The following is a 25,346-nucleotide window of genomic DNA, read 5'->3' as shown; positions in this document are numbered from 1 at the left end:
GAATAATTGTTATTAAACGTTACAGTAATTTACTTTCTCACTGTCACTGTTTCTACACTACATTGAATAGGGTCGTATCTACATCTTCACTTAAATAGCAAATAATTTAAACCTACAGACAGGCTTGTGCACCTTTTTTGTATCTGGAAATAATATATATTTTCTAGGTAGGGGAGAACAGTACATAACGCACCCCCTGGGTAAGACGCACTTTTTCATGTTATTTTGAGTTTTTCTTGGAATGTTTAATCTATTTCTAGGATTTTGAGTTCAGATGCTATGCTAGAAGTGCTGCTTGATAAGACAACAAAAAAGTTACGTAAAAGCCATGAAAAACACAAATGAAAGTCAGCTGGTGCGTTCTGCCCAGGGGGTGCGTTGTATACCATTCTCCCCTACATTTTGAGTTTTAAAAATTATTTTTTTCAGAGTAGAAAAGGGACTTTATTCTTTTTATATATATTTTCTTAGCTCATGTATTTCTCTACAAATCATCCTCTGCCAACATTTTTGTAGGACTTGACATTATTGAATTATAATTTTTTGAAGAAAATGATGACAAAAAAGTTCTGCCGTTTCCAAATGTTGGTGTAGATTTTTTTTAAAGAAAATAAGTATGCAAAGTTGCATAAGTAGACGAAATCTATACACTTACAATGTTTCATTGATAACGGCGCCTGTGGTGTAGTGGTAAGCGTGCCTTGCAACAATGAGTGGTATCCTTTACATACATACATACAAATAATTTTGAATGACCCTTATTTTATTGTTGCTTAGCATTTACAAGTGTATGTGGACATTTTTTGTTTGTTCATTTTCAAATGATTTTTTTTGTGGATTGCATTTTGAACGTAGAATTTGAACTGTTGTACCTATACTCATTTATGAAATTTACCTAGATAGTCCATTATTATTTTTCTTTTTGTATATAGTTATTAGGTTCTTCAAATTATCACTGCCGTTGATCCCCGGTTCATGAGTTGATGGGTCGTTAGGTAGGGTCCAGGTGTGGGAGCTTCCTCCCTAGCGTCGGTAGCGTTGCTACTCAGCACAGGAAACAAATCAAGGAAAAAAAATTATCAATTATCTTTTTTTTTTTTTTGTATTTGGACTGTGTTCTTACGGGTTTTTTTCCGGTTACTTCACCGTGCCAGCACCTTATTTTACGCGGTTCCATATTTGTCTATTCTTAATCGCATTTTGATTTTGGTGAGATATTTTTAAAAACTTTGTTACACCATCATCCTAGAGCACTGGAACCTAATATTTACGACGTTAACATTTCAAAAATATTAATGGAAAATTGTCGAAAATGATCGAGTGTGTCAAGTTAGGAACCGCATCAAATATGGTGCCTTCACGGTAGGTTTTTTTTTGTAATTTTCTGAGTTTGGGTGGGTTTTTTTATGCGGATTTCGAAATTTATGCGGTTTTATTAAATTTGAATGTTTTTTTTTGTGCGGCACATGTTGTTGAGTAGGAATCAAATTAGGATTACTTTCAATATTATTGATATTTTCTCGTATCTACATGTTCCTGATTATGTATTCGCAATACGAGCTGAAAAGCTACAGTGACCTAATGAGCACCATAACTCGAGTCGTCTGTTTAGTATTGTGTATTATATGGAGAGTCAAACCTAGATACTAGCCTATTAAGACTGCAGTTGATAAACTTTCGAAAAAAAGCTTGTATGCTCTTTTCACATGTTCTTGAATATAAACTCATTTTTTTCACGGTTTTCGGTTCCGTTTTTAACGATTTCTCGATAACGATACACATTATCCGTTTCATGTCATAGGTAATCAAATGGCATACTTGAAGAAAAAAATCAAATTTGTTTTTTTTTTGTGTGAATACAGAAATTGTTAAAATATTTCTTTATGGACCACAGCATGCTATAATAACGAATGGTATCAAAACCTTTTTTTTAATATTTTAGCTTGTGAAAAACCAAAAACTTGTTATTTTGTACACTAAATAATCCCCCGTGTAAAAAAAGACCTGAGTTTGTACTGATTCTCGAATACAAACTTCCTCCCGCTGGACCATGGGGGTTGACGTTACTAAAGTGAAGGATTTACAAATATTATAATCTTCCTTCGTAGAAAATATCACCTTTTTTCCTTTGGTTTGTTTTTTCCGTCGTCACTATTGGTCACTTTATTTTTGTTTAAAAGTCACTATTTTTGTATTTTCAATACTATTACATCACATACCCACTACCAGCTATGAAAGCTAAATCTATCATCTTACAGCTAAAACAAACTGATCGCAGAGCTTCGTGATTATAAGATCCAAAAGTGGTCAATTCGTAACAAATATTCTAGACCTCCGTGATTTTTTTAAATCTCTTGTTGTGAAGCTATATGAATGAATTTTGATATTTGAGACCAGCATGTTCTCTCTGCTGGCCACAGAACGGTCGTCCGGAAGATCTGGAATATCCTTAAAAGTGTTATGTTAAAAAGATTTTAAAGCTCTACTGTTTTTTTTATGTACTCATTGTCTAAAACTAGCATGCGCACTTTGCTGGCCTCTGAAATATTAATAATATCCGTAATAGTGGTAAATTCGTAACAAAGGTGCCAGAGCTTCACGAATGTTTGATAATTATCTGTGATGATGCTACATGAATGCATTTGATATTTTTTCTATTTGAAAAAAAAACTAACAAATTGACAGCTTGCTCTCATTCATTGCAAGGAATTTTTAACATTTTTTTTTTTCAAATGAAAAACAAATAGCAACGCTTGGGTCCGGTCGCTATCGCGTTACCAAATTTGATAACCCGTTGTTCAACGAGAGGCATATTGTTATTTCCCGCACGTGTATAGCAACCCCCGGTGCGGTTACTGCGTTATGAAGGAGGTTGCTAAAATAGCTTTGGGGTGGTCTTACGGAATCAAATAATCCCCCCTATTCTGCGAGTCACGTGACTCTCTCTCACCGGTGAGGTGACAATTGTCACCTCACCGGTGACAGAGAGTCACGTGACTCGCAGAATAAGGGGGAATATCCTAAGCTACAAAATGGAACCAATGTTTCCAGTTCGGAAATAGTGCAGAGAGTAAATTTAATCAAATTTTACTTTTAGGTTGATCTTGTGGGAAGTTTTTTTATGCGGATTTTGAAATTTGCGTAGTTCATTATCATCGTTATTATAGTATAGAGTTGTTAAATACTGCAAATTATCCATTATCAATTTGCAGAGCTGTTACAACAGTCGCGGATTTCGCGATTTACGTGGATTTGAGTCGCGAAAATCGTGGAAACATTCAATGATGTGGAATTCATTGTAACCTTTCCGTCCCGGATAACTTGGTTTTACCGGTTCAAACCAAACACCCTGCAAATAATCGAGAAATGATCTCAATTCCATCAGTCACACCGGATTTACACGGAAATTTTCTGAGGTCTGTCCAATGTAATTTTTTTCTTTTTTTTCCCAATATGAACATAGCAGTTTTCGTTGTCAAATCGTATATATGCGAGTAATTGCCATGTCGGATATTCTAGGTTCTCCAAATCGTCCTGGAGTTCAGTTGATGTGTTCTACTGTATCAACCAAGACTGCAATAATGTCTGTAGTATCGAAATATGTCCAAACAGATTCAAAGTGTCTTTGTGGATTGTACCCGACCATTGCTAGGTATACAAGTACATGATGTTATAGGTTCGGAAATCATTCTGGAGATCAGATTATTTTCTACTAGACTAATTCAATATCTGTAGTATCGCAAAATGCCCAAACAAATTTGCAGTGTCTATGTGGATCATGGCAACCTATTTCCGTGTATGCCAAATGTTCTAGGATTTCCAAATCGATATTTCGATACTACAGATATTATCCAGTTTTTGTTGATCTAGTAAAACAAATCATCTGAACTGCAGGACGATTTGGAGAACCTAGATCATTTGGTATACGTGGAAATAATTAAACATTATTCATATAGACACTATGAACCTGTTTGGACATATTTTGATACTACAGTTTTAATACCAGTCATGGTTGATCATCTAGTAGAATAAATCATCTGAACGATTGCTTCTTCAAAATCACATTTCAAGCTGATTGATTAGTGCATATTAGCTTATTGCGTGCTCTCAACTTAATGTCCTAAATGCACTTCCACAGTTATTAATTGAGAGCTTCTTTCGATGCCAATACCAATGTATGAATTCGTATATTGTGTGGCAAGCACAATGATACTCTATACCCAGGGAAGTCGAGAAAATGTCCAACCGGGAATCAAACCCGCCGCCTCCGGCTTGGTAATACCGTGCCTTTACTGACTAGGCTATGAGGTCCAGAACGATTTGGAGAACTTGAAACATTTGGCATACATGACAATAGTTCATGCATGATCCACATAGACACTGTGCATCTGTATGGAAATATTTCGATACTAGAGACATTGTCCCAATATCGGTTGATCTGTAGATCAAATTATCTGAATTCCAGGACGATTTGAAGAACCTTGAACATCTGGATTATTCGGAAATAGATCATGCATGATCCACATAGACACTTTGAATCTTATTGGATATCGATACTACAGACATTATTGCAGGCTTGGTTGATCTAGTAGAACAAATCAAATCAACTGATGTTCAAGAGGATTTGGAAACCCTATAATTTCCGGTATACATAGTAATAAGGCGTGCAATATCCACAAAGTCACATATATACGATTCGGTTATGATTTGACAACAAAAAGTGCTAGGTTCATATTAGAAATAAAAAAAATATCATGAAAATGTCTCACCATTGGACACACCCCAAGAATACCCGTGTAAATACACAACCACGACGTGATCAACAAGCGTGACTTATGAAACTCTGGTAATTATTCGATTAGGGTAAATGTTGGCTTCGGCACCCATTGACTGTTTTCGGCAACCAAAATTTAAACCAGGGTTGCTTCCACTCACTTGCTATAAAAAAATAATTTTCGGAATTATGCAATCATTAGATGTAACAATGATATGTTGTATTTGTAAGTAACATGAAGAGGGTGTAAAGTATGTGTTTGACTCATAAAACCTGTCAATACCGCTTTCAGAGCGTCACAATCAGCGATCTTATGATTCGTGAGCGTTCACTCAGAGTGAGCGCTCACGAGTCGTAAAATCGCTGATAGTGACGCACTGAAAGCAATATTGACAGATTTTATGTGTCAAACATATACTTCTTGACCTCTTCTTGTAACTTACAAGTACTAATTAGCATTATACTATTTCATGATTTCATAATTACGAAAAACATTTTTTTATAGCAAGTGAGTGGAAGCAACCCTGATTTAAACGTTAATTTCACTATGTTTTCCTATCAACGCACTTCCCTGAATGTGTCCAAACGATTGTATAGCCATTCAGCTTCAATCTGATTATATTTGAACGATCGAGCAATCCAGTAATGCTACATTTTTCTTCAAATAAAGCATACGCACTACAAAATGAGGTTGATTTCGAGTTGCCGATAATAGAACAGCTGGTTAACACGCAGTTCTAATGGGAAGGTTGCCGAAGAAAAAGAGACTGCCGACAATAGTCACACTCACCTGAGAAGTTTGGAGCGTTGTAAAAACGCTTTCAAAACGTTTTGAAAAATTCTGTCGATTGGAATGGATAGAGAAGCAAGCAGCAGATGAATGTAAACAAACAGACACATCATATATGTGCGTCACGCTGAGAAAATGCTAGTAGAAGTGCAGACGCTGCTTAGATTGACTAGAATACGTAAATTCCCCTATGTGTTGTTTGGTTTGAATCGGTAATTTAGAAAACTAGAGATAAATCAACTATAACATTTAGGACAGCAAAATACGCCAGAGACGCAATTTTCAAGAAAATTTGCATTTCAAATGAAAATGCATTATTGTTTTTTTTTAATAATCTTTCATCAAATCTAGGCCGGTATTATTCAATAGAATTCATTATGTACGGGTGTTTTATTATGTTCACTAATTAAGTTAAGATAAGTTTTCTTCATTATGGAGGCTGGTTCGCCTCCGTGTTCACTAATTACTCAGAATTTATACTATAACTGAAGATGATACAATGTTATTAAAAAAAATTCAAAGGTTACAAACGATTCAGTCGGTAAAGGCGCAGCTACAAAGCAAGTCCATACTGGAGGCGACTGAGTTCGATTCCCGTCCGGTCTATTATTTTTTTGGGTTGGAAAATTTCTCTACTTCCTTGGGCATATGATGGTGCAGGCATAGAAAGCTCTCAATTAAAATGTGAAAGTACTTCAAAGAACATTAAGTTGGTACAAATCTCATATGCTATAAGTAATAAGCTTGAAATGCCATGTAGTAAGTATAAAATGCTATTTTTAGGCAATGAAAACAGTTTTTTTTTTTTGTTGCGGATTAGTATTTGAAGTCGCGGATTTCTTTTGAGAAATCGCGGATCAAATTTAGAAAATCTTGTAACAGCCCTGAATTTGTTTATTTCTTCAATTGTGGTTTGCAAAGTTATGTATCATTTATTTTCCTTTGTTTTTTGTTTTATTTTAGGATTTCCGAATTTAGGCGGTTTTAAAACTAAACTGTTTTTTTTTTGTGCGGTTTCCTTTGAGCGTGTGACTCTGTTTGCGATGGAATCCAGTGTACTTTCAGTATGATTTCTTTACAGTCAATACTGCTTCTTGCTTTTGAAATGGCAATACGAACTGAAAAGCTACGTGACCTAGTGAGCACCATAGCTCGACTCGTCTGTGTTGTGAGAGCCCAACAGATATATAGCTTCGCAATAGTTCTGCCATGTGACAACAAAGTAGCGTGTACGTATATCCAATTTTCACTTGTTTGCATTTTCACGTTGAGTGCATCAAACAGCACCTATTGGATTGAACGTTCGTCGAACAAACTTAAAAAAAAAGTATTTTCTTGACAACTTTCTGTTTGAGGATGTCTAGTAGGGTTATGATTATAGATTGAAATCAAGGTATAAATATACCTATTTATAATGCCGGAACAGAAAAAGCTTCTCCTGAACGATTTTGATGCTGACATCACAATGTTTTCACAGCCAGTGTTGATAAACTCTCGGAAAAGCAAATTATTCTCGTATATAAACTGGAGTTTGAAGTTATGACGAAAAGAGGACGGACATTCACGAATTTGAAAACTAAGCGCTTACTTTGCTTCTCTTTACCTGGGTACCCCGGATTCAATCGATTTTATGATGCAAGCCAATGGGCCTAAGTGACTACATTAACCATACAGGTTATAGTGAATTATTTGGTTCATCATTAAAAGTTAAATGTGCAAAAGTTGGCTACGGTTGGCACAGTTTTGTTATAAATCCAGAGAGAATCCAAAATCTGTCCACTTAGTTTGTGAACAGCTCCTGCGGATCGAAATAAGAAATCCACAACGACACCTCTCGCTATTGCCGTTTTTAATAATGTTTGTATAGTGGAGGAGGCTTTTGGATAGCGGAAGATAAAATGTTTATTGTGTTATACCTTTTGAGACTATAGTGAACAAAAATCCTTGGCTCTGTAAAGTTAATTCGGTTGAGCTTTTCAAATAAATTAATAAACAAAAAAAAAATAATGTTTGTATTATTTGTGTCTTGCAGAACCCACAAAAATAGACACCAACAAAACGAAAATGGATGATGATCAACAGTTCTGTCTTCGATGGAACAATCACCAGAGCACACTCATCTCCGTGTTCGATACGCTGTTGGAGAATGGAACATTGGTGGATTGCACATTGGCGGCTGAAGGGAAATTTTTGAAAGCTCACAAAGTTGTTCTCTCGGCATGTAGTCCGTATTTTGCGGTAAGTATTACATGTTCATCATGCTATAATAAAGGCATTAACTTTTTTTTGTTCATAATCATTCAGGCGCTACTATCACAACAGTACGATAAGCACCCAATCTTCATACTCAAAGATGTGAAATTTCAAGAACTCCGCGCCATGATGGACTACATGTATCGTGGCGAAGTAAACATCTCACAGGATCAGTTGGCTGCCCTTTTAAAAGCGGCTGAGTCTTTGCAGATCAAGGGCCTATCGGACAATCGGGGTTCATCTTCTACCGCGCCATCACAGCAGAAGCAGCCACAGAATGAAACTTCTGCGACAAAATCACTACCGCCACCCGTACCTGCAATCAAGGTATAGTGTTTTGCGTTTATCTAATTTTATTTATTTAATTGCATATCTTTAATTCTCCCAGGCTACAGGTTTAACGATCGAAAATAAAAGGCCTTCGAAAACGGATATGCTCGATTCAGACATATCCGGATCGCGAGAAGGCTCTGCTAGTCCCACTTCACGGAAGCGTAAAAAACTTCGACGAAGAAGCGTCGATAATAATAATCTTATTGGTAAGTAAATCATACTCATGTTTTATCTAGGAAATCCCATTTATAATGTTATCATTATGATCTAGAGTGCTAGAGTCAGAGTTAAAGATCCAATTTTAAAGAAAACTTATGTCTGAAAAATTGTAGGATACTGAACAAGGCATTTTCAACTTTTTATGTTGCCGAAATGCGAAGGTATCTGTAGGTATCAAATGTTGCGCAGTAGGGGAAAAAGTGACCCAAAATCCCGCCTTATTAAAAGTCGTTGCATAGGAGCCCTGTAAAATAGCTTATCTTACACTGAGGCATAACATAAGAATTTCATAAGGCTCAACTTACATACGACACATATGAATTTCTTAAGACGAAACATATGAATGATTGTCTAACATGAGGTAGGTCTTATACGCCTTTAACCATTTCATTTTCCCAAGCGTTGAAAGACGAGTGGTCAACACACAGACCCCGTAATCTCAACGCCCATGGTTCGGTTCCAGTCTACTTCGTTTTATTTTGTTTTGTCAATATTATTTTTCATAAGGCAAATCGATGAAACAATATCGATTCCTTTTGTCGAAATTTCATAAGTGATTCTTATGGAATTCAAACATTGCCTCAGAGTAGGTATCACTTTTCTGGCCTTCAATGATTGCTCTTCTACCTTCTTTTGCTTTTTAACATTGTCTGCATTTTCATAGCCTTGCTACGTATAGATGATGATTTTGTATGATGTGTACGACCAATGTTGAGAGTAAAAAAATTGACTTTAAAAACTCACATCAAATCAAAGCTTGATTTGGTAACAAATTTGTGTTTATCCGTGTTTAAAGTCTGCCAAGAAGAGTTCCGGGGTGATTTGAGATTTGGGTGTAATTGTATTTGTAAACCAACACGTCAATCGCCGATTTCTCGCGAATAAAAGCTCAATTTTGAAAACTAATAACACTATGAGGTAGAGGTATGATTCTTCTATCATTTGGTATAGTTTGATTATAAGATTGAGCTTTTATTCACGAGAAATCGGCGATTGATCTGTTTGTTTACAAATACAATTACGCCCAAATCTCAAATCAATCCGGAGTTGCGATTTTTTTAACTCGACATTGTCATAGACCTATCATCGAACTATCATAAATTTTCAGAGGTTTTGGAAAACAATTCTAGACTCAATATTCTAGATATTTTTTTACATTGAAATCTTGAAAGCTTTCCAAACCCACACTGTAACAAAAAGTTACATAGAATTAACCTGAAAAGGCACGTAGATTTTTTCGATCCATTTGATGCGCTTCGTCAAAAGTTTTCTTCTGTTTTTCGCCGGCAGGAGTAACTGACTATAAGATATATCAAGAGCAAATTTTCATTACGTCGAATGTAACAAAGGTAAACAAAGTCGAGCTATCAGTGTCAATCGATTCTCCTGCTATTACACTATATACTGTCCGAATATAGGATCAAATCACATTTTTAAATTTATTTGCCAGTCAAATTGCTTTTTGACGTAATCACCTTCCGATCAAAATAGTTTTCGATGTTACTTAAGTCACCCAATTTCTATGGAGATGCCGTTTGACTTAAGTAACAGCGCTGAGAAATCCGTGAAAAGTGTACGTTCGTCGTTTCGCTTTCTCATTATTAAAGTGAATAAATCGAACTGTTTGTTGCTAAGATGGTTTCGGTGGTCCTAAAATGATGAATGGGCTGCACGTAAGGAGACGTAATTGATAATTCTCCCGAATATCCTGGTAAATACACTTTGAGTTAAGTAACAATAGGGGCCACCAAACGACGTATAATAACTTTTGACTCAAAAACCAGTATTTTTTAGCATGAAAGCTAGCGATTTGCATTTGTATGATTAAAACCCTGCTAAATATGTTAAACATTGCTATCACTATGAGATTATATGTGTTTACTTGGAAATAGGAATAACTTTTCGGTCATCAAAACAAAACTTTATTTTTCTCGGATTGGTGCGAATGTTACTTACGACATAATGAAAATTTTCTCTTGATATGTTTTTAATGTTTTTTATGTTATGACCATGCTTGAATGTATTTTTTTTACCATAGTTGATAAAGTTAACATAGTTGATGTAAAACAACAATAAAACATCATGCTTTCAGGTAAATTTTACGTGTTTTGGGGGGAGAGATTACATTTAAGTGACATCTGACTCGATGATCTTCAAATTGGCATCATTAAGTGTTACGGGAATTAGCAAGTAAATGCTATTGGATTTTGTAGTAATGATAAAATGAATTTGTGATATACTAAATATATCTAGATTTATTTGAGTCATTTAATGAATGAGAGCACTGCATTCCAGGAAAATTTACTAATATACAATATTTAATAATTGGCACTGATGATCTCGAAGTTTTTTTTTTTCCTTTGGTTTGTTTTTTCCGTCAAAGTTGACGTAATCTTATAGTTGCATCGTTGTAGATCATCCATTGATGATTGTTTGTTTGATTTGATTGATTGTTGAGGCAACCAATCCATTCCCGTATTCTGCAATTTCATTTTTAATTCACAAATTAATGTTAAAAAAAAACTTACGTTCGAAAACATGAAGCCTGGGAATTTCAATTCGTCCAACAACGACGAATACGTACTTTTTCTATCGCCATTATTGAATTATGAATACGGCGAAAACATTTTCATACTACATAATCACGAAAAACTTAGGGTACGGCCAGGGTAGACGCGACGCGACCAATTAAAAAGAATCTTATTATTTATTATTATTCCTTGCGTGAGTCGCGTGTCGCGTCTACCCTGGCCGCGGCCTTACGTGAATTTCACTTAAGGAGTTTCGCTGCGAGATCCTTATCCTCGTTTACACTTCGAAACTTTAAGTGCACAAATATCAGCTTCTACGACACGGACCACAATGAAACTGTTACTCCACGTTTGCTGTACTGCAGCATACATGAGGTAACAATTTCATGTGAAATGGGGCATTAATTGCCGAGATTTATGTGAATGAAAATTCGAATTGGAAGATCTATCTATCTATGTCTATCTTCCTGTAAATTTCAATCTTCGTCATTTTTTAAAGATTATTTATTTATCATTATATACTGAAACTATCACTACATTTCTATTTAATTTGCCAATATCATCGACATACCACCTCCTAGGGCGGCAGGCCCTTCCTATATGTACAGAAAATAATTATGCGCCTAGCCACCAAGTCCAATCAAGTCAAGTAGGTAATCATAGAAGTTGATTGATTCAACATCACACTTTGGTTGCATACGACCTATCCAAAAATGATTCCAAAACTCAAACCTTCAGGCACACGGTAAGAAAAAAGTACCCAAAAGTAAGTTCGTATCACTCATCTCGGTACTATAGTGCGGGAAACCAATAATAGGTAATATGGGTCAAAGTAGTTTTCATTTACTTGTGTTCAATTCGTATGGAATTAACAATTCGCTTTCTACCCAAAAGTAGATGAATATGATTAAACTCAACTCAACTATACTCAAAGGCAGGTAAATATGGATTGCTGCAATAAAAGCATTGTTTTTACACAATTTGTTTCAATTAAATCGACAACACCGAATACGATGATAGATGATTCGTACACACACCTTCGTAATTCGGTGTGTTGAAAAAAGTTTAACAAAACAGTTTCAGCTTACAAAATTATTCGCGACTCGTATTTTTAACAATGCAAATAATATTATTTAAGTAGGGGAACTAGGGGCAAGAAGGTCACCAGGGGCAAGAGTGCCACCCTCAATATATTTTGAAAATGAAATCATTTCAATCCTATCTCACGATGAACCTATGCACGGTATTCCTATAAAGCATTCTAAAAAGTTCTGTCCGAATCGAAGTCGTAAAAAAATGCAAAAAATAATTTTGTGTTGATGCATTGAAAAGCTAGTTTTTTATAAGAATAAGGCATCATAAAATAAGGTTTTCGAAATTTCGAGACGTCACTATTGATGGTTGATGGACATTAGTAACAATAAATTATTGAATATTTTCTTTAATTAATCAAAAACTATATTCCTAAAAATAAACTGTATACGGGGCAAGAGTACCACTCCTACATTTATGTATTAAATTGTACAAAAATGTTCAGAAATTAGCACAATTGGGCATTTATGTTTCCAATATACATAGTTTTCGTGAAATTTTGGAAAACAAACTGTATAAAATAAACAGTTTCCATTTGGATTCTTTGACGCACATGGTTTATATGTTTTTGATAAAAAAAATATCAATATTTTAGTGGAATAAACAATAAAAGCAGTTGCTGTCATACCTAAGAATTGTTAAATTGTTTGTTTAGAAATGAACATTTATCAGTTTCACTTCATTTTAGACATATGGTCTTTTCGCCCCATAAGAGTGGCCCTCTTGCCCCGGCATTTTTTAGAGCAGGCACGCACGACATGACATTTTGAAAAATCATTAACATTTTTTGATGGGGTTTAATTTCAATTTCAGTGATGATACATGGAGGCAAGGTTATAAACTTATAATTCGGTTCACGAACTCCTATAAATATTCACGGAATCGCATATTAAAACGCGCTATCGTTAGGGTGACCTTCTTGCCCCTAGTTCCCCTAAATGTCGTCTTTAAAAGTAAATTAACTTGAAAGAGCGTGTAGAAGCACGAGTCGTAATTGTTTTTAGTGTGGTTCTGAGAAGTGTAAGCTAATGAAAACACTTCTTAAAATTTCATGCCCTGAGCATAACAAATTGCACTTTTTAATGCAAATGTTATCAGTGGCTGACTGAATTGGTAATATTTTGGTGGACAAATGTTAAACTATGTATCCGGATCTTATTCATACAATTTAGGACCATTTTTTAAGGTATGTAATTAGTAATTTACTATTTTGAAGGAAGATGTCTTTCGTACGCATACCAAAACACGTTTTTTATGACTGTGGGGACAGCCATTGTTGCGTGACGTGTGTCGTATGACCTTAAAAAGGAGCTCGTTTGCTTAGTGGCAAACGTTTTTGCTTACTGAGCAGAGACCGTGGGTTCAAACCGCCTTCGCGATCAGTGCTGTAAATTCTCAAAATCAATTTTTGATGAAAATGAGGAAAGCAGCTATTCGTTATCAAAGAGGACCTGCTTCGAATGGGTGATATCAGTTGCATAGTCATTTGACGAAGGCATGGATCATTCTCATTTGAGAAACGCTTGATATCATTCAATTGAGTGTAACATACACATAAACGGAGCTCTGGTCGACATTCCGGCGAAAAAGCTAAGCCAACCTGACACCTACCAAACACAAACCCGATGTTGACCCGACAACAACACGACATTTGGTCAACATCGACCTTAAAGTTGCCTTAAATTGATCCGACATCGGGTCGATTTGCTCATGCTATACGGGTATAGTATCAACTATGATGCTAGGAATCCAGTAACACAAGCACCAAACAGACGTCTCTTTATCCGATTTTCCTAGACGCACACGTACATACCGACTACCTAACCAAGCGAGAACCACATCCTTACTTGGGATAGTTCTTACTGTCGTTTCGTCCATGCTTAAAGTTCTAGATGGATCTTGTAAAATATTTTGGAAACCTTCCGACGCAATGAATTCAGTGATTTCATTAAACCATGATCTGATCTGTCCTTCTGTGTCAATTGCACGGTATTTAGGAAGGACCCTTGGAACACGAGTAATATTAGGATGGCGTAGTGGAAAAAGTTCAAACCATTTTTAACCCGGGACACCGGTTTAGAATGTTGTCACCTTTCCACTGTTTTTTTTTATGTACTGTACCCCACGTACTATCACCGCTACTGTTCCTCATCATTATCGACGAGATCATGTTGGGTGAAATTGACCGTGTACCGAACTGTGGGCTGCTTTGGCAGCCTATCACCATGGAGCATCTCAACGACTTCTATTTGGCTTCTAAATTGTGCTTTTAAAGCTGTTTTTTTTCTCTAAAATTTAAAGACATTTGTAAGCTCCACTGTATGAAATCGGCTAAACGATCTATTGTGGTAAAATTTATTTTCTACTAGTAAGAGTAATCGATGGAATAATGAAGAAGAGTAATTATAACATAGAATGCCCGTCATCTAATTAATCTATACAGCGCAGGTAGCGCTTGGTCATTTCGTTACATTCACCGGAAGGAATGGTAGTAAACTTCTCGTACATATAGATATTCCGCTCTTCTATTGACGTAGGTACATCAATTGCATCGGTACGTCACATTGCGGACATATCAGTGCTAACATTTGAAAACGGCACAAAAGCCATTTGTAAACAAATGGTTTGTGGGCCCTTTACTCACTACTTGAAGTACACCCACGCGACACAACAGCAACATCGGGTAGGAGAAATTTTCCCCTTCCTGACGATGCTGTTGGTTTGCGTGGGCGTTCTTCGGGTAGCGAGTAAAGGGCCCACAAACCATTTGTTTACAAATGGCTTTTGCGCCGTTTTCAAATGTTAGCACTGATATAATCAGAGACATGAAGTGATGAACAGTACTGACAAATTACCGACAGTAGTGGCCCCACTGGTGTAGTACACTCAAAAAATTTATCACATATCTAATGGATGAAAACCATGTGAAATATTCACATAGCTTTTATGTGATCACATAGCTAAAAATCCCACAACAAAATCACATGAATATTATGAGGCCGATGAAATTCATATGAAAAATCATATAAAATTAACGTGATCGCATAAATGTTATGTGAAATTCAGATGAATTCCATTAATTTTGTTTATGGATGAAAATCATTTGCGTTTCCAATGGAAGCTACATGAAAACTATTTTCGGTGTAGTAAGCGTGATTGTCTCTCACTCCAAAGGGCCTGATCACGCCTTCTTTCGGAAGGCAAGTAAAGCAGTCCATGAGTTGATGGGTCGAAAGGTAGGATCAAGATGTAGGAGCTGCCTCCCTGGCGTCAGTAGCATTGATACTCAGTACTGAAAACAAGATCGACGGAAAACTAATCAAGGGTAGAAAAAAGAAAATAGAAAGGGATTCTGGGGATTAAATACATTCTTAAACTTCCGTAAAGATCTGAATTTTCCAGGACGTTCAGAGAAGTTTTTTAAAAGTTAAGAGTTGTTTCGAAGGGGTCAAAAGCTTTAAGGAAGTTCAGAAAGTTTATGAAACTTGTAAGAAGTCCAAACATCTTTAAACTTCTCTGGAATTACGTGAACTTTTCTGATCATCTTTGAGCTTCGAGAAAGTTCTTGTAAGTTCTTTGATGTTTATGATTAACATATTGTCCCAGTTTTGGGGTTTCTCTTAGCTCAGAAGGCGCAGAAATATCTGAGACGTGATTTTAATTGTTGGGAAATTCTAGACCTTCAGAATAATGCCTGTTCATCCTGACATCTTGAAAAATATCCAGAGGCTGTCATTATGATCTTTTGCATCCATGGCTTCCTCAAAGTTGTTCTTGATTCCTTTCTACTCTTTATACACAATTTCCACACTGCCGTACTCTAACGGAACTATTAACTTTATATTGTCATCTAGTATAAAATGACAACTTTAAGTCTGTTATTAGAAACTTAGCATCTTCAAGAACATAAAGTTTTCTTTACTAAAATACAAATATCACCGGCTGTAACGAAGCTATATCATGTATAGGTGAGACAACTTGCTTTCGATCAACTGAACACTATTTGTCAGTGAGATTAGTGGTAATGTTATTTTTTTTTTGCTAACGGTATTCTTGACTCGTACGGATGGTTATTCTTGAAGCATCCAGAAAGGCATTCTAAAATGCGTCGTCGAATCACGACAATGGGTTGAGTTTTTAAAATTTCTCGAAGTGGGTCGCAATCAACGGAAGATTGGAACCATATCTTTCCGATGAATAAATATGAGTATTGGTCACATTGTCATTACTTTAATTTGGTCACTATTATCGATAATTTCACTAATATTACATCACATGCCCACTATCAGTCCTGAAACGTTGGACTTTAGTGTTCGTGAGATTGTGCTTGGAGATCTCTATTGGTTTCCTAACAATGTAGGTAGTTAGCAAAAACAATGGAATTCCAAGTTTTTCTCTGAGATACAAATGAGAACATGTCCAATCATTAAAGTTTCAATGTTATTTCTCTTTATTTCTTGCAGATAATCATGACCAGCATTCAAATTCCTCATCACATTCGATGCACACCACGTTGCAACCACAAGCGCTGGCATTGACGTCATCGTCGGTTGTGGCATGTGTACCGGCAACTAACAACGCTGCTACCTCCCTGTTGTCATCATCTACAACGCCCTCAAATAGTTCGACCGTGCTGGCCACTACTGCTGCTGCTGCCGCTGCAGCGGCAGCTGCTGCTATCAAAAAGACTGATTCCGTTCAACAGCAGCAAGTTGCTGAAGCTTTGAAGCTGCAGCTGGTGAAGCATCAAAATCAGCAGCAAACGCAACAACAGCAGGCACAGCATACTGATGATGAAGATCGAAGCGGTACGGAACAGGGCGACGCACATGATGATGAAGATTCGGACAACGAAACTGATGAACCGCAGATTAAACGTCCAACCCAAGGAGGAGCTGGATTGACTGATAGTCAAGACAAATCAATCAATCAATCCGAGTTAATGATTGAACCAAAAAACGAATACGACGACGGTCAGGACGAGAATGTTGAAGATTTAACTCTGGATGAGGAAGAATTACTGGATGATTTGGATCAAGCAGGGCCCAGTCACGGTGGTGAAGGATCTAGTCAAGGTACATACATATAATTAGAGCTACAGATAAATCTCCATGAGTCGAATGATTTATTGATGGGAATAATTGACCATGTGAAACTGTACCGATTCGTTTTTGATAATTCTTAACCTCAGCAATTTCACTACATACTGTGCCGGCAACATACTTCGGTTCCTCACTGCGCATTCTGTCGCTTTAGAATATTTATCATCAATACTTGTGAAATGTTATCACTGTTACTGTTACCACACTACTTCCCGCCTCCTTGGAAAATGCAATCGCCAGGAACTGTGCAAAGTATGTTTCCGGCAGCTTTTTTTTTTACAAGGAGGAAACATTCGAAGCGTTTTTTTTTATAGTAAGGTTTAGGAAAGCTTCAAGAAGCCTGGTCTGTAGTGAAGTTGGCACGGTGTGGTTACTTGCCATACTCAGCGCTAGCTGGCGTTGCTGGATTGCTGATCTTCTCTCCTTTACGCTGCAGCTCCGACATGATCTGCGTGACTGCTCTGTTAACGGCATTCCAAAAGTACCCTCCTCTCGACACAGTTCATCGACGACATTCTCCACGTTAAGGACAGGCATCTTCCTTCGCACTGTCTCGAACCTTGGACAGTCGAAGACTACATGCTCCGGCGTTTCATCGACGTTGCCACACTCCGGACAGAGGGGTGACGCTGCGTGTCCGTACCGATGCAGGTATTTCCTGAAGCAGCCATGTCCAGACAGGAAATGCGTTAGGTGGAAGTTTGCTTCTCCATGTTTTCTGTTCACCCAGGTCGAACGAATCGATATTAGTCGATGTGTCCATCTACCGTTCTCCGTCGTGTTCCACTCCTGTTGTCAATTACCCAAAGATTCCGCTCTTCCAACTATCCGTACTCTTCCGGCTTCTCTCGCCTCGATCGCCTCGGTTGACAACACTTCCACCTCTGCCAGCGTTTCGCCTGTTACCGTCAAGACGACGTCGTCCGCAAAGTCAACGATCTCAAGTCCTTTGGGCAGCTTCAGCGTTAGCACGCCGTAGTACATCCCGTTTCAGAGCGTTGCACCAAGGATGGAGCCCGCTGTGATCCGAATCGATCTCTGTCCCATGTCTGTCTCGTAGACCAGAACTTGGTTCTGGAAATAACTCCTCAGGATCCTGCTCAGGTAATCAGGGACCATCATTCTAGGCAGCGCTTCGGCGATGGCCTCCCAGCTGGCGTTGTTGAACGCATTCTAGACGTCGATCGTTATCACGGCGCAATATCGATCTCCTCTCCGCTTCTGTTTGGGCGCCTTCTCGGCTCTCTCGACCGAATTGCATCTACCGTTGATCTCCCTTTCCGGAATCCGAATTGCCTCTCCGACAATCCGTGCTCGCCTTCCGTGTATTTCGTCAGCCTGTTTAGGATGATCCTCTCCAAAAGTTTTCCGAGTGTATGCAGCAGGCATATAGGCATAGAGGAACTCTAAGACTAGTAGGTTCCGAAGAAACGTGCTCAACTGTTTGACTCAGCTCTGGTACTATCTTCGGTCCCAGCTAATCGATTCACCACTTGAAACATAGGAAAATCCAATAACCCCTCATTTTATCTGTCAAACTTTCATAGTGAATCAAAACAAACATTGTGTAGTACTAGAATTTTGACTAGAATGGGGTACGTTAATCGATCTGCTTGGGACCAATAGGCTAGTCAAGTCGTGAGCCAATTTCAAATCGATAGTTTCGTATTGATTGTTGATATAGGCCTGTACGATGCTGGATCACCTTCAATCCTTTCGCCACTGCTGCGAGTTCCTCGTTGGTGACTATGACGTTACGGTATAGGTGGTCTCCTTCTGGCCAGGTCGTTGGGTCGTGCTTCGGGAAAAGTTCTTCCAGGATAACTTTCAGCTTCTCTGGGCACATTTCAGCAGGCATCGTTGGACTTCTGATCTTTGCCATCACGACTCGGTATGCGTCGCCCCAGCGTCTCGTCACAGCTCCTTAAAACAGTTTGATTTGCTCTGCTTGATTTGTCGTTTAAGTGCGGCCCTGGCTGCTCGAAACACCCCTCTTCGTTCCTCTCTATCTGCTTCCGTTCTTGCTCTCTGAACACGTCTTCTGGCTCATTAGCGCGGAGAGTGCTAAGAGCCTCGTTCCACCAGTAAACTGGACGTCGTCCGTTATTTGGCTCCAGTTTCCTCGGCATGGTCGCGTCACATATTCTCACTAACGTTTCTGTCAGCTCGTCCGCGTTTACTCCTGTCCACTTCTGGTTACAAGTACTGCCACAGTATTTCGATGGCCGATGCCATATCGGATCGCCTGATGGTCGGTATGGGTATATGCTTCGCACACTCTCCAATCCATGTTTGCCCCCAGCGACGGACTGCAGAAAGTAACGTCGATAATGGATTCCCGGCCATCTCTGCGAAAAGTGCTGCTGGTGCCTTTATTGGCCAGCATAACTTCCAGTTTTACCAGAGCTTCCAACAGACTGTGCCCTCCTGCTTCCCCACTCCACTGCCCAAGCATTGAAGTCTCCTCCGATGACTACCGGTCGTCGGCCGATCAGCTCTTCGGTAAATCCATTCAGCATCTCATGGAACTGCTCCATCGTCCAACTGGGGGTGCGTAACAACTACAGATTAAGATTCCGCAACCACTTCTGGAATGGGGTATTTGCCCATAACTTGTATAGCAGCCATCCCAGCTCTATCCGCCACCCAGTTACCGTTATCGGGAGGGACTCGATACGGCTCCGCAATGATTGCAATGTAACGTCGCACTTTGTTTCTGTTGTCGACTGCCACAACAGTAGCTGAGCAATGTCGCAATGACTGAAATTTATTAGGATTACCTCCATTACTGTTGGCGCCTTTTTGTATGCTAGGCATGTGAAGCCTCCCGTCGTATGATCGTTTCTGTCCACTTTTTTGCAGAGCATACACCGCGGTTGCTTCGTGCAGCCTCTTGCAATATGACCTTTCTCGTATTTCCTGCACAGATCAGATCTGTCAGAGCCATTGCAGTTCCTCTCCTGGTCACTGAAACCCATGCACTTGAAGCATCGCTCCAGTTGCTTGGTAACCCTGAGGAGTGGCTTTCAGCGAGCACACTGATCAGCCAACCTTGATCTTGCCAGTCTCCAACAGCTTATTTGCTGCAACTGTCGAAAGCCGTATCACCGCCGTCTGCATGCCGCCGTATGCCTTCCACATACGGATTGGCATCGGGACATCTCCCAGATCACAGTGCACTCTCAACGCACTTCTTAGTTCCTCTTCTGTAGTGATTTCGTACAGGTCCCTGCACTTCACCACTGTCTCCTGGGATAGAACTCTTACGCTCGCCCCTTTAGCAAGAGACTTTTCGACGAGCTCCTTGAAGGTTGAGCTCTTGATCGCAAGATCCTCCTTCAGCTCAAAGAGCATCTCGCCGCGAATGGGGCAGCCGCACTATTACCCCACTCGCCATTTTAAGAAGGTGTCACCCTTCTTTACTCAGTGAGCAGAATAGCACGACTGTCAGCCCTGTAGCGTGGTATAAAATCCATAATGCCGTGCTGTGTCCATTATTCCATACCGTGTCCAGTATGCCGAAATTAGGATCTTACTGGCGTTGATCCTAATGTCAGGGTGGCCAGCAAACCGGGAAATCCGGGAATACCGGGAAATATCCGGGAATTTGGAAAGTAACCGGGAAAAACCCGTGAATTCTGCAGAGAACCGGGAAAATAAATTAACCATATCATAGGAACAAATTTTTACATCAGAATTTCAGAATAAACCATTAAAACAGAGTGATCCTTTAGCAAATGAATGTCTTGCTCTATTTGTTGCATAATTTTCTTCAGTATACCGTCTTACTGTTTTTAGAATTTAATCACTCAGCAATATTGCAAATTGATTTTTGTCGTTTCAATTTCAGATGTAAAGTGCATGGTCCTCTAAAGAAAATATTGAAGATGCTGGAGTTTGGAAACAAATATTTGTAAAAACCGAAACTGAATTATTCTTTTCCGGAGTTTTAATTTTTCGTTGTTCAAAATTCTCATGATGAATTCCAGAATTAACTTGGAATTCTGCTCTGAATTATCTTGAAATTGTTCTGAAATAAACCAGCAAACACTCCGCGTAATAATTACCGTTGAATTCTTTTAGGAATTTTCTTCCAACCCCTTCTAAGAATTTATTGGAATCCTTCATATAATTCCCGTTCCCGCCTATCCGGAGACTTTGATTCCTTTAAAAATCTTTTCAAACATTTCTTTTAACTCTATTCAAAATAAAAGAAATCTTTCGAAAATTAATTTATAAACCCCTTGGAGTATTTTAAAGAATTTCTTTCTAATTATCAGCAAATTTTTTGGAATCAATTTTGTTTGGGTTATGTGATGAATCATTCGCACTAGGGTTGAAATTATTGCCAGAACATTTTAAGAACTCTGTTTCTTGTTGAATTCCGATCATAATTCTCTTGGAATTCTTCTTAAAATTCATCTGTAATGTTCCTCACGATGCCCATACAAATCTCATCAGAACCACGTAGGAATTTTCTGCAATGTTTTATTTTTATTTTCACAATTCTTTTTTAAATCTACTAAATTTACCTAACAGTTTAATTTAGAACTTGCATTCTTCTCCAAAGAAATCCTTCCAAATTCATCTAACAATTTCTATGGATTTCATGTAAGAATAATTCTGGAAATCTGCTCTTCTCCTTCGAAAACTGTGTGGGAATCCTTCTCAATATTTGTTTTTAATCAACACTTTGAATTCTTTTAAACTTTACTAAAAATTCCAGGGTTTGTCCGCCAGATTCTACAGATTGCTATGTAATTTGTTATTACCCTTAAAATGCTTCCAAGTCTCAGAGCGTGACAATTATGACTCCACGACTCATAAGTATGATGTTTTTTTATAAATCTATAAATGATCTTGAAAAAAATTCAAAATTTCACATTTTAATTATTGTTTTTCCAAATCTTGCATCACGAAGCATGTTACTAATCACAAATTTTGAAGAAAAGTTCTAGTTTCAGACTCTACACAAATTTCAAAGCTCCAGAATCTTGGGAATCTTCTTAAATCACATTTTTTATCCTATCAGTAAATTTTGTTTTTTTTTTTTTGTTGCATATTAACAACCGGGAATTTTTAAGATTTGAACCGGGAAAAAACCGGGACTCCTGCGGGTTGACGAAGCATTTCCTCTATCGCCGTGCTATGTTTACCGCGCCAGTGTTCGCGTCGCACCACCTCACTTTGCTATTGTCGGAAGGACAACATTTCCCAGGCCTGCATTCGGACGCAAAAGGCGCTGGTATTGAGATAACCAGTTTTCAAACATTGAGCTAGTCCCAAGTAGAGTCGGTGTATAATGAGTCACGCCAAGAGTGAAGCCAAGTCTACCTATTGAACTGTCAAACCGGCTACCTATCGTGCAAAGTAAACCAACATTACGATGCTATGAAAGGTCCATGAAAGGTATTGCAATAAAATATAATCGAGTAGTAATGAGAATTTCTACTATTTTTTGATAAGAGATGATTTGACAAAATCACTGATATAATGATTTACTACAGCCGCTATTTTTTTTTTCTCGCTAGAAGTCATTAGGCCGTTCGCAATGCTGTTGTATTTTATAAGGACTGTTTCAATTTGAAACTAGAACAGAAACGCACCTCGCGCAATGCCGAGTTGCAGTTTCGTTATTCGAGCACTATTTTGCACCAGATTTGCAACTGCTCGACTATTGTGTTTTATTTCTGAGCGAGTTTGAAACACGAATGGAACCCTGTTTCAAATTTCTTTGGATGTATTTAAAGATGTTTCGAAGAGCTTCACAAAAACACTCTATGAACTTCATAGAGAACAGTAAAGTTTATCGAACTTGATGATTACAAACATCTTTTAGAACTGTGAGTTGCGCTGATCGTGTTGCAGTATTATTTTTGACAGTTTCAAATTATAGAATTGTCGAGTAGTTTAAAACAATTTTGAAACTCAGCATTGCGAACGGCCTTAGAAGTTGATGTAGAAGTCCTCTGTTGCCAATTGAAAAGAAAGGGAATCTTTCGAAAACCGTGATGCGAGTTCAACTGTTCTTCTCTTGGCGTGACTCATTATACACCGACTCTAGTCCCAAGCATCGTTCATTGATTCTCTGTGTAACTACAGCTGATTTGGCAATAACGGTATAGGGTGGAGCGCTACTTCGTCGTAATCGCCCATTTCCGTTCTATCGATCAGAAAAGATCAATAATATCAATGATTTCACCGTGCACAAATCAATAATAGGTTTGTTCCGATGCGTTAGTTCATTAGCTACAACATAAATCCTGTAGAGCGCATTGTATGAATATTTACGCTCATTGTTCTCAAAACAAAAGAAGCGCTTCTAATGAATCCCCTTTTTCTACGTTTATCCGTAGGACGAAGAAAATCTAATGTCGTTTCAATGCGTTAAGACGGAATTGAAACTCGTAGAAGGAAATTAGGATCAAGAAGCAGTGTTAGATTTTAGACAATATCTCAACGATTTGTGACTCTTTATCAAATCCAACGGTGAATAAATTTGCAAGTCATCTTTAACAGCAATATTCATTTTTTTTTTTTAAACACGTTCAGAAAAGAGAGGTAAAGCGCGGGTTATGCTTAGTAGGACGGAAATTAGATCGAAAACCCGCGGGTGGTCAATCATGATTACGCTCATTCCGGTAAATGACTTTATGGGAAGCATCGCATTTCGGGAAACATCTTATTAATAAATTTTCTGTTATTGTTTGTTTTTTACGGGGTAGGTAGACCCTTTTTTACAACCCTGATAATAGGGTTTTTGATCTAATTTCCGTCCTACTAAGCACAACCCACGCTTTACCTCTCTGTTCTGAACAGGTTTGAACGAAAAATGGAATATTTATGTCAGAGATAACCTCTAAATGTATTCACCTTTCCATATGTATCGTTAGATTTGATAAAGAGTCACAAATTGTTGAGATAGTGCTTTACCCTATTGTTTAAAATCTAATTACTGCTTCTTGATTCTATATTCGTCCTACGATAATTTGCATTACCGAACTGTCCGTAAAGTCAATCTGTCAAAAATAACTGTTCATTCAGTAATTGGTTCGAGTTGCGTATACTAGAAAACCCAGTATTTTGTTTTGTTTATTTTGCTGCAATTTAACTGACAAGACAGTTATTTGGTTCATTATTGTACCGTGTTACTTAGTTATATTAAAAGTAGTGAATGTGCAGTCATAAAAACACGAATCACCGTTTATAATATGACGACTTAATCCTTTGACGTACCCCGGAACAGCGCATCGCGCATCGACAGTGAAAGCAAACAATGCAAACATCCATTTTGTTAATCAAAATTTGTTGGAGATCAAGGAACTGCAAAAAGAGTAAATAATAATTGTTGGTACTAACGAAATAGTTCTTCTATTTCGCTGTCGAGCTTTCTTAGTTCCGTCATGATATAATTCATGATATAATTCAAATTTTAACAAAACTGCGCGATTAAACACTTGCTCCCGGATTTTACTGAAGCTAAAATGGCGGCGGGAATAAAATTGACAGGTTAGAGTTTTACAATTCGTGGTCGGTAAAACAAGGTGGCTAATTTGCTGAGCAGTCGGTAAAAATATAAAGACTACTTTGTGCACAGTAATTATTTTTACTAACTTTTCGTGAAATCACGAAAATTTTGAAATTAACGACTTTCTCGGTAAATAAATAATCTGTGTACAGTATTTTGCATCAAACGAAACCGAGGTTCAGTTTGTGTTTTACAGAACGTTGGTTATTCACCTGATTTAAACTGAATTTGTACTGGGTGTAAGCCCAGTACAAAAAATACCGAACAACTAAATGCTGGATTAGTGTGTAAATATGCATACAATACGCTATAATAGGATTTATGTTTTAGCTAATGAACTAACGCATCGGAACAAACCTATTATTGATTTGTGCACGGTGAAATCATTGATATTATTGATCTTTTCTGATCGATAGAACGGAAATGGGCGATTGCGACGAAGAAGCGCTCTACCATATTGTTTCTTTTTTTCCAATGTTATTTATTTATTTGTCAACATCAACAAACTCGATAAAGTCCCAATGATAGTTTAACTTAAAATTAAATAGTCATAAGGTAAAACTAGAAATACTCAGAGGGAGGAGAGATTGGCGGAGAAAACAAAATACAATTCGGCAGCAGGGACTTGTACCTAAATTGCATTCCTTGCTAAAAGCTAGCATTTCACATGGACACTTTTACTTTTGATTCGATTTACGTGCAAAATAACAATTGAGTGAATCGC

The 25,346-nt window shown here is 37.9% G+C and overlaps 1 protein-coding gene across 3 annotated transcripts in view; it reads left to right on the top strand.

Moving 5' to 3' along the window:
• Window positions 1–25,346, top strand: part of LOC135713166 (longitudinals lacking protein, isoforms F/I/K/T-like) — a 155,224-nt gene that overhangs the window by 26,363 nt on the left and 103,515 nt on the right. For all 3 annotated transcript variants that reach the window (XM_065236279.1, XM_065236277.1, XM_065236278.1), the window contains exons 2-5: window positions 7,597–7,802; window positions 7,869–8,144; window positions 8,206–8,356; window positions 16,456–17,067. In XM_065236279.1, coding sequence (XP_065092351.1) covers window positions 7,629–7,802; window positions 7,869–8,144; window positions 8,206–8,356; window positions 16,456–17,067 — 1,213 coding nt within the window. In that variant the 5' untranslated portion in view covers window positions 7,597–7,628. The remainder of the gene's footprint in view (window positions 1–7,596; window positions 7,803–7,868; window positions 8,145–8,205; window positions 8,357–16,455; window positions 17,068–25,346) is intronic.

The sequence above is a fragment of the Ochlerotatus camptorhynchus genome, unplaced genomic scaffold, assembly GCF_037179485.1.
Source record: "Ochlerotatus camptorhynchus isolate MF236.1 unplaced genomic scaffold, CSIRO-AGI_Acam_v1.1 ptg000541l, whole genome shotgun sequence".
Classification (NCBI taxonomy): Eukaryota; Metazoa; Arthropoda; class Insecta; order Diptera; family Culicidae; genus Ochlerotatus; species Ochlerotatus camptorhynchus.
The sequence above is the reverse complement of the archived record's forward strand: the minus strand, read 5'-3'. Positions and strand labels throughout refer to the sequence as shown.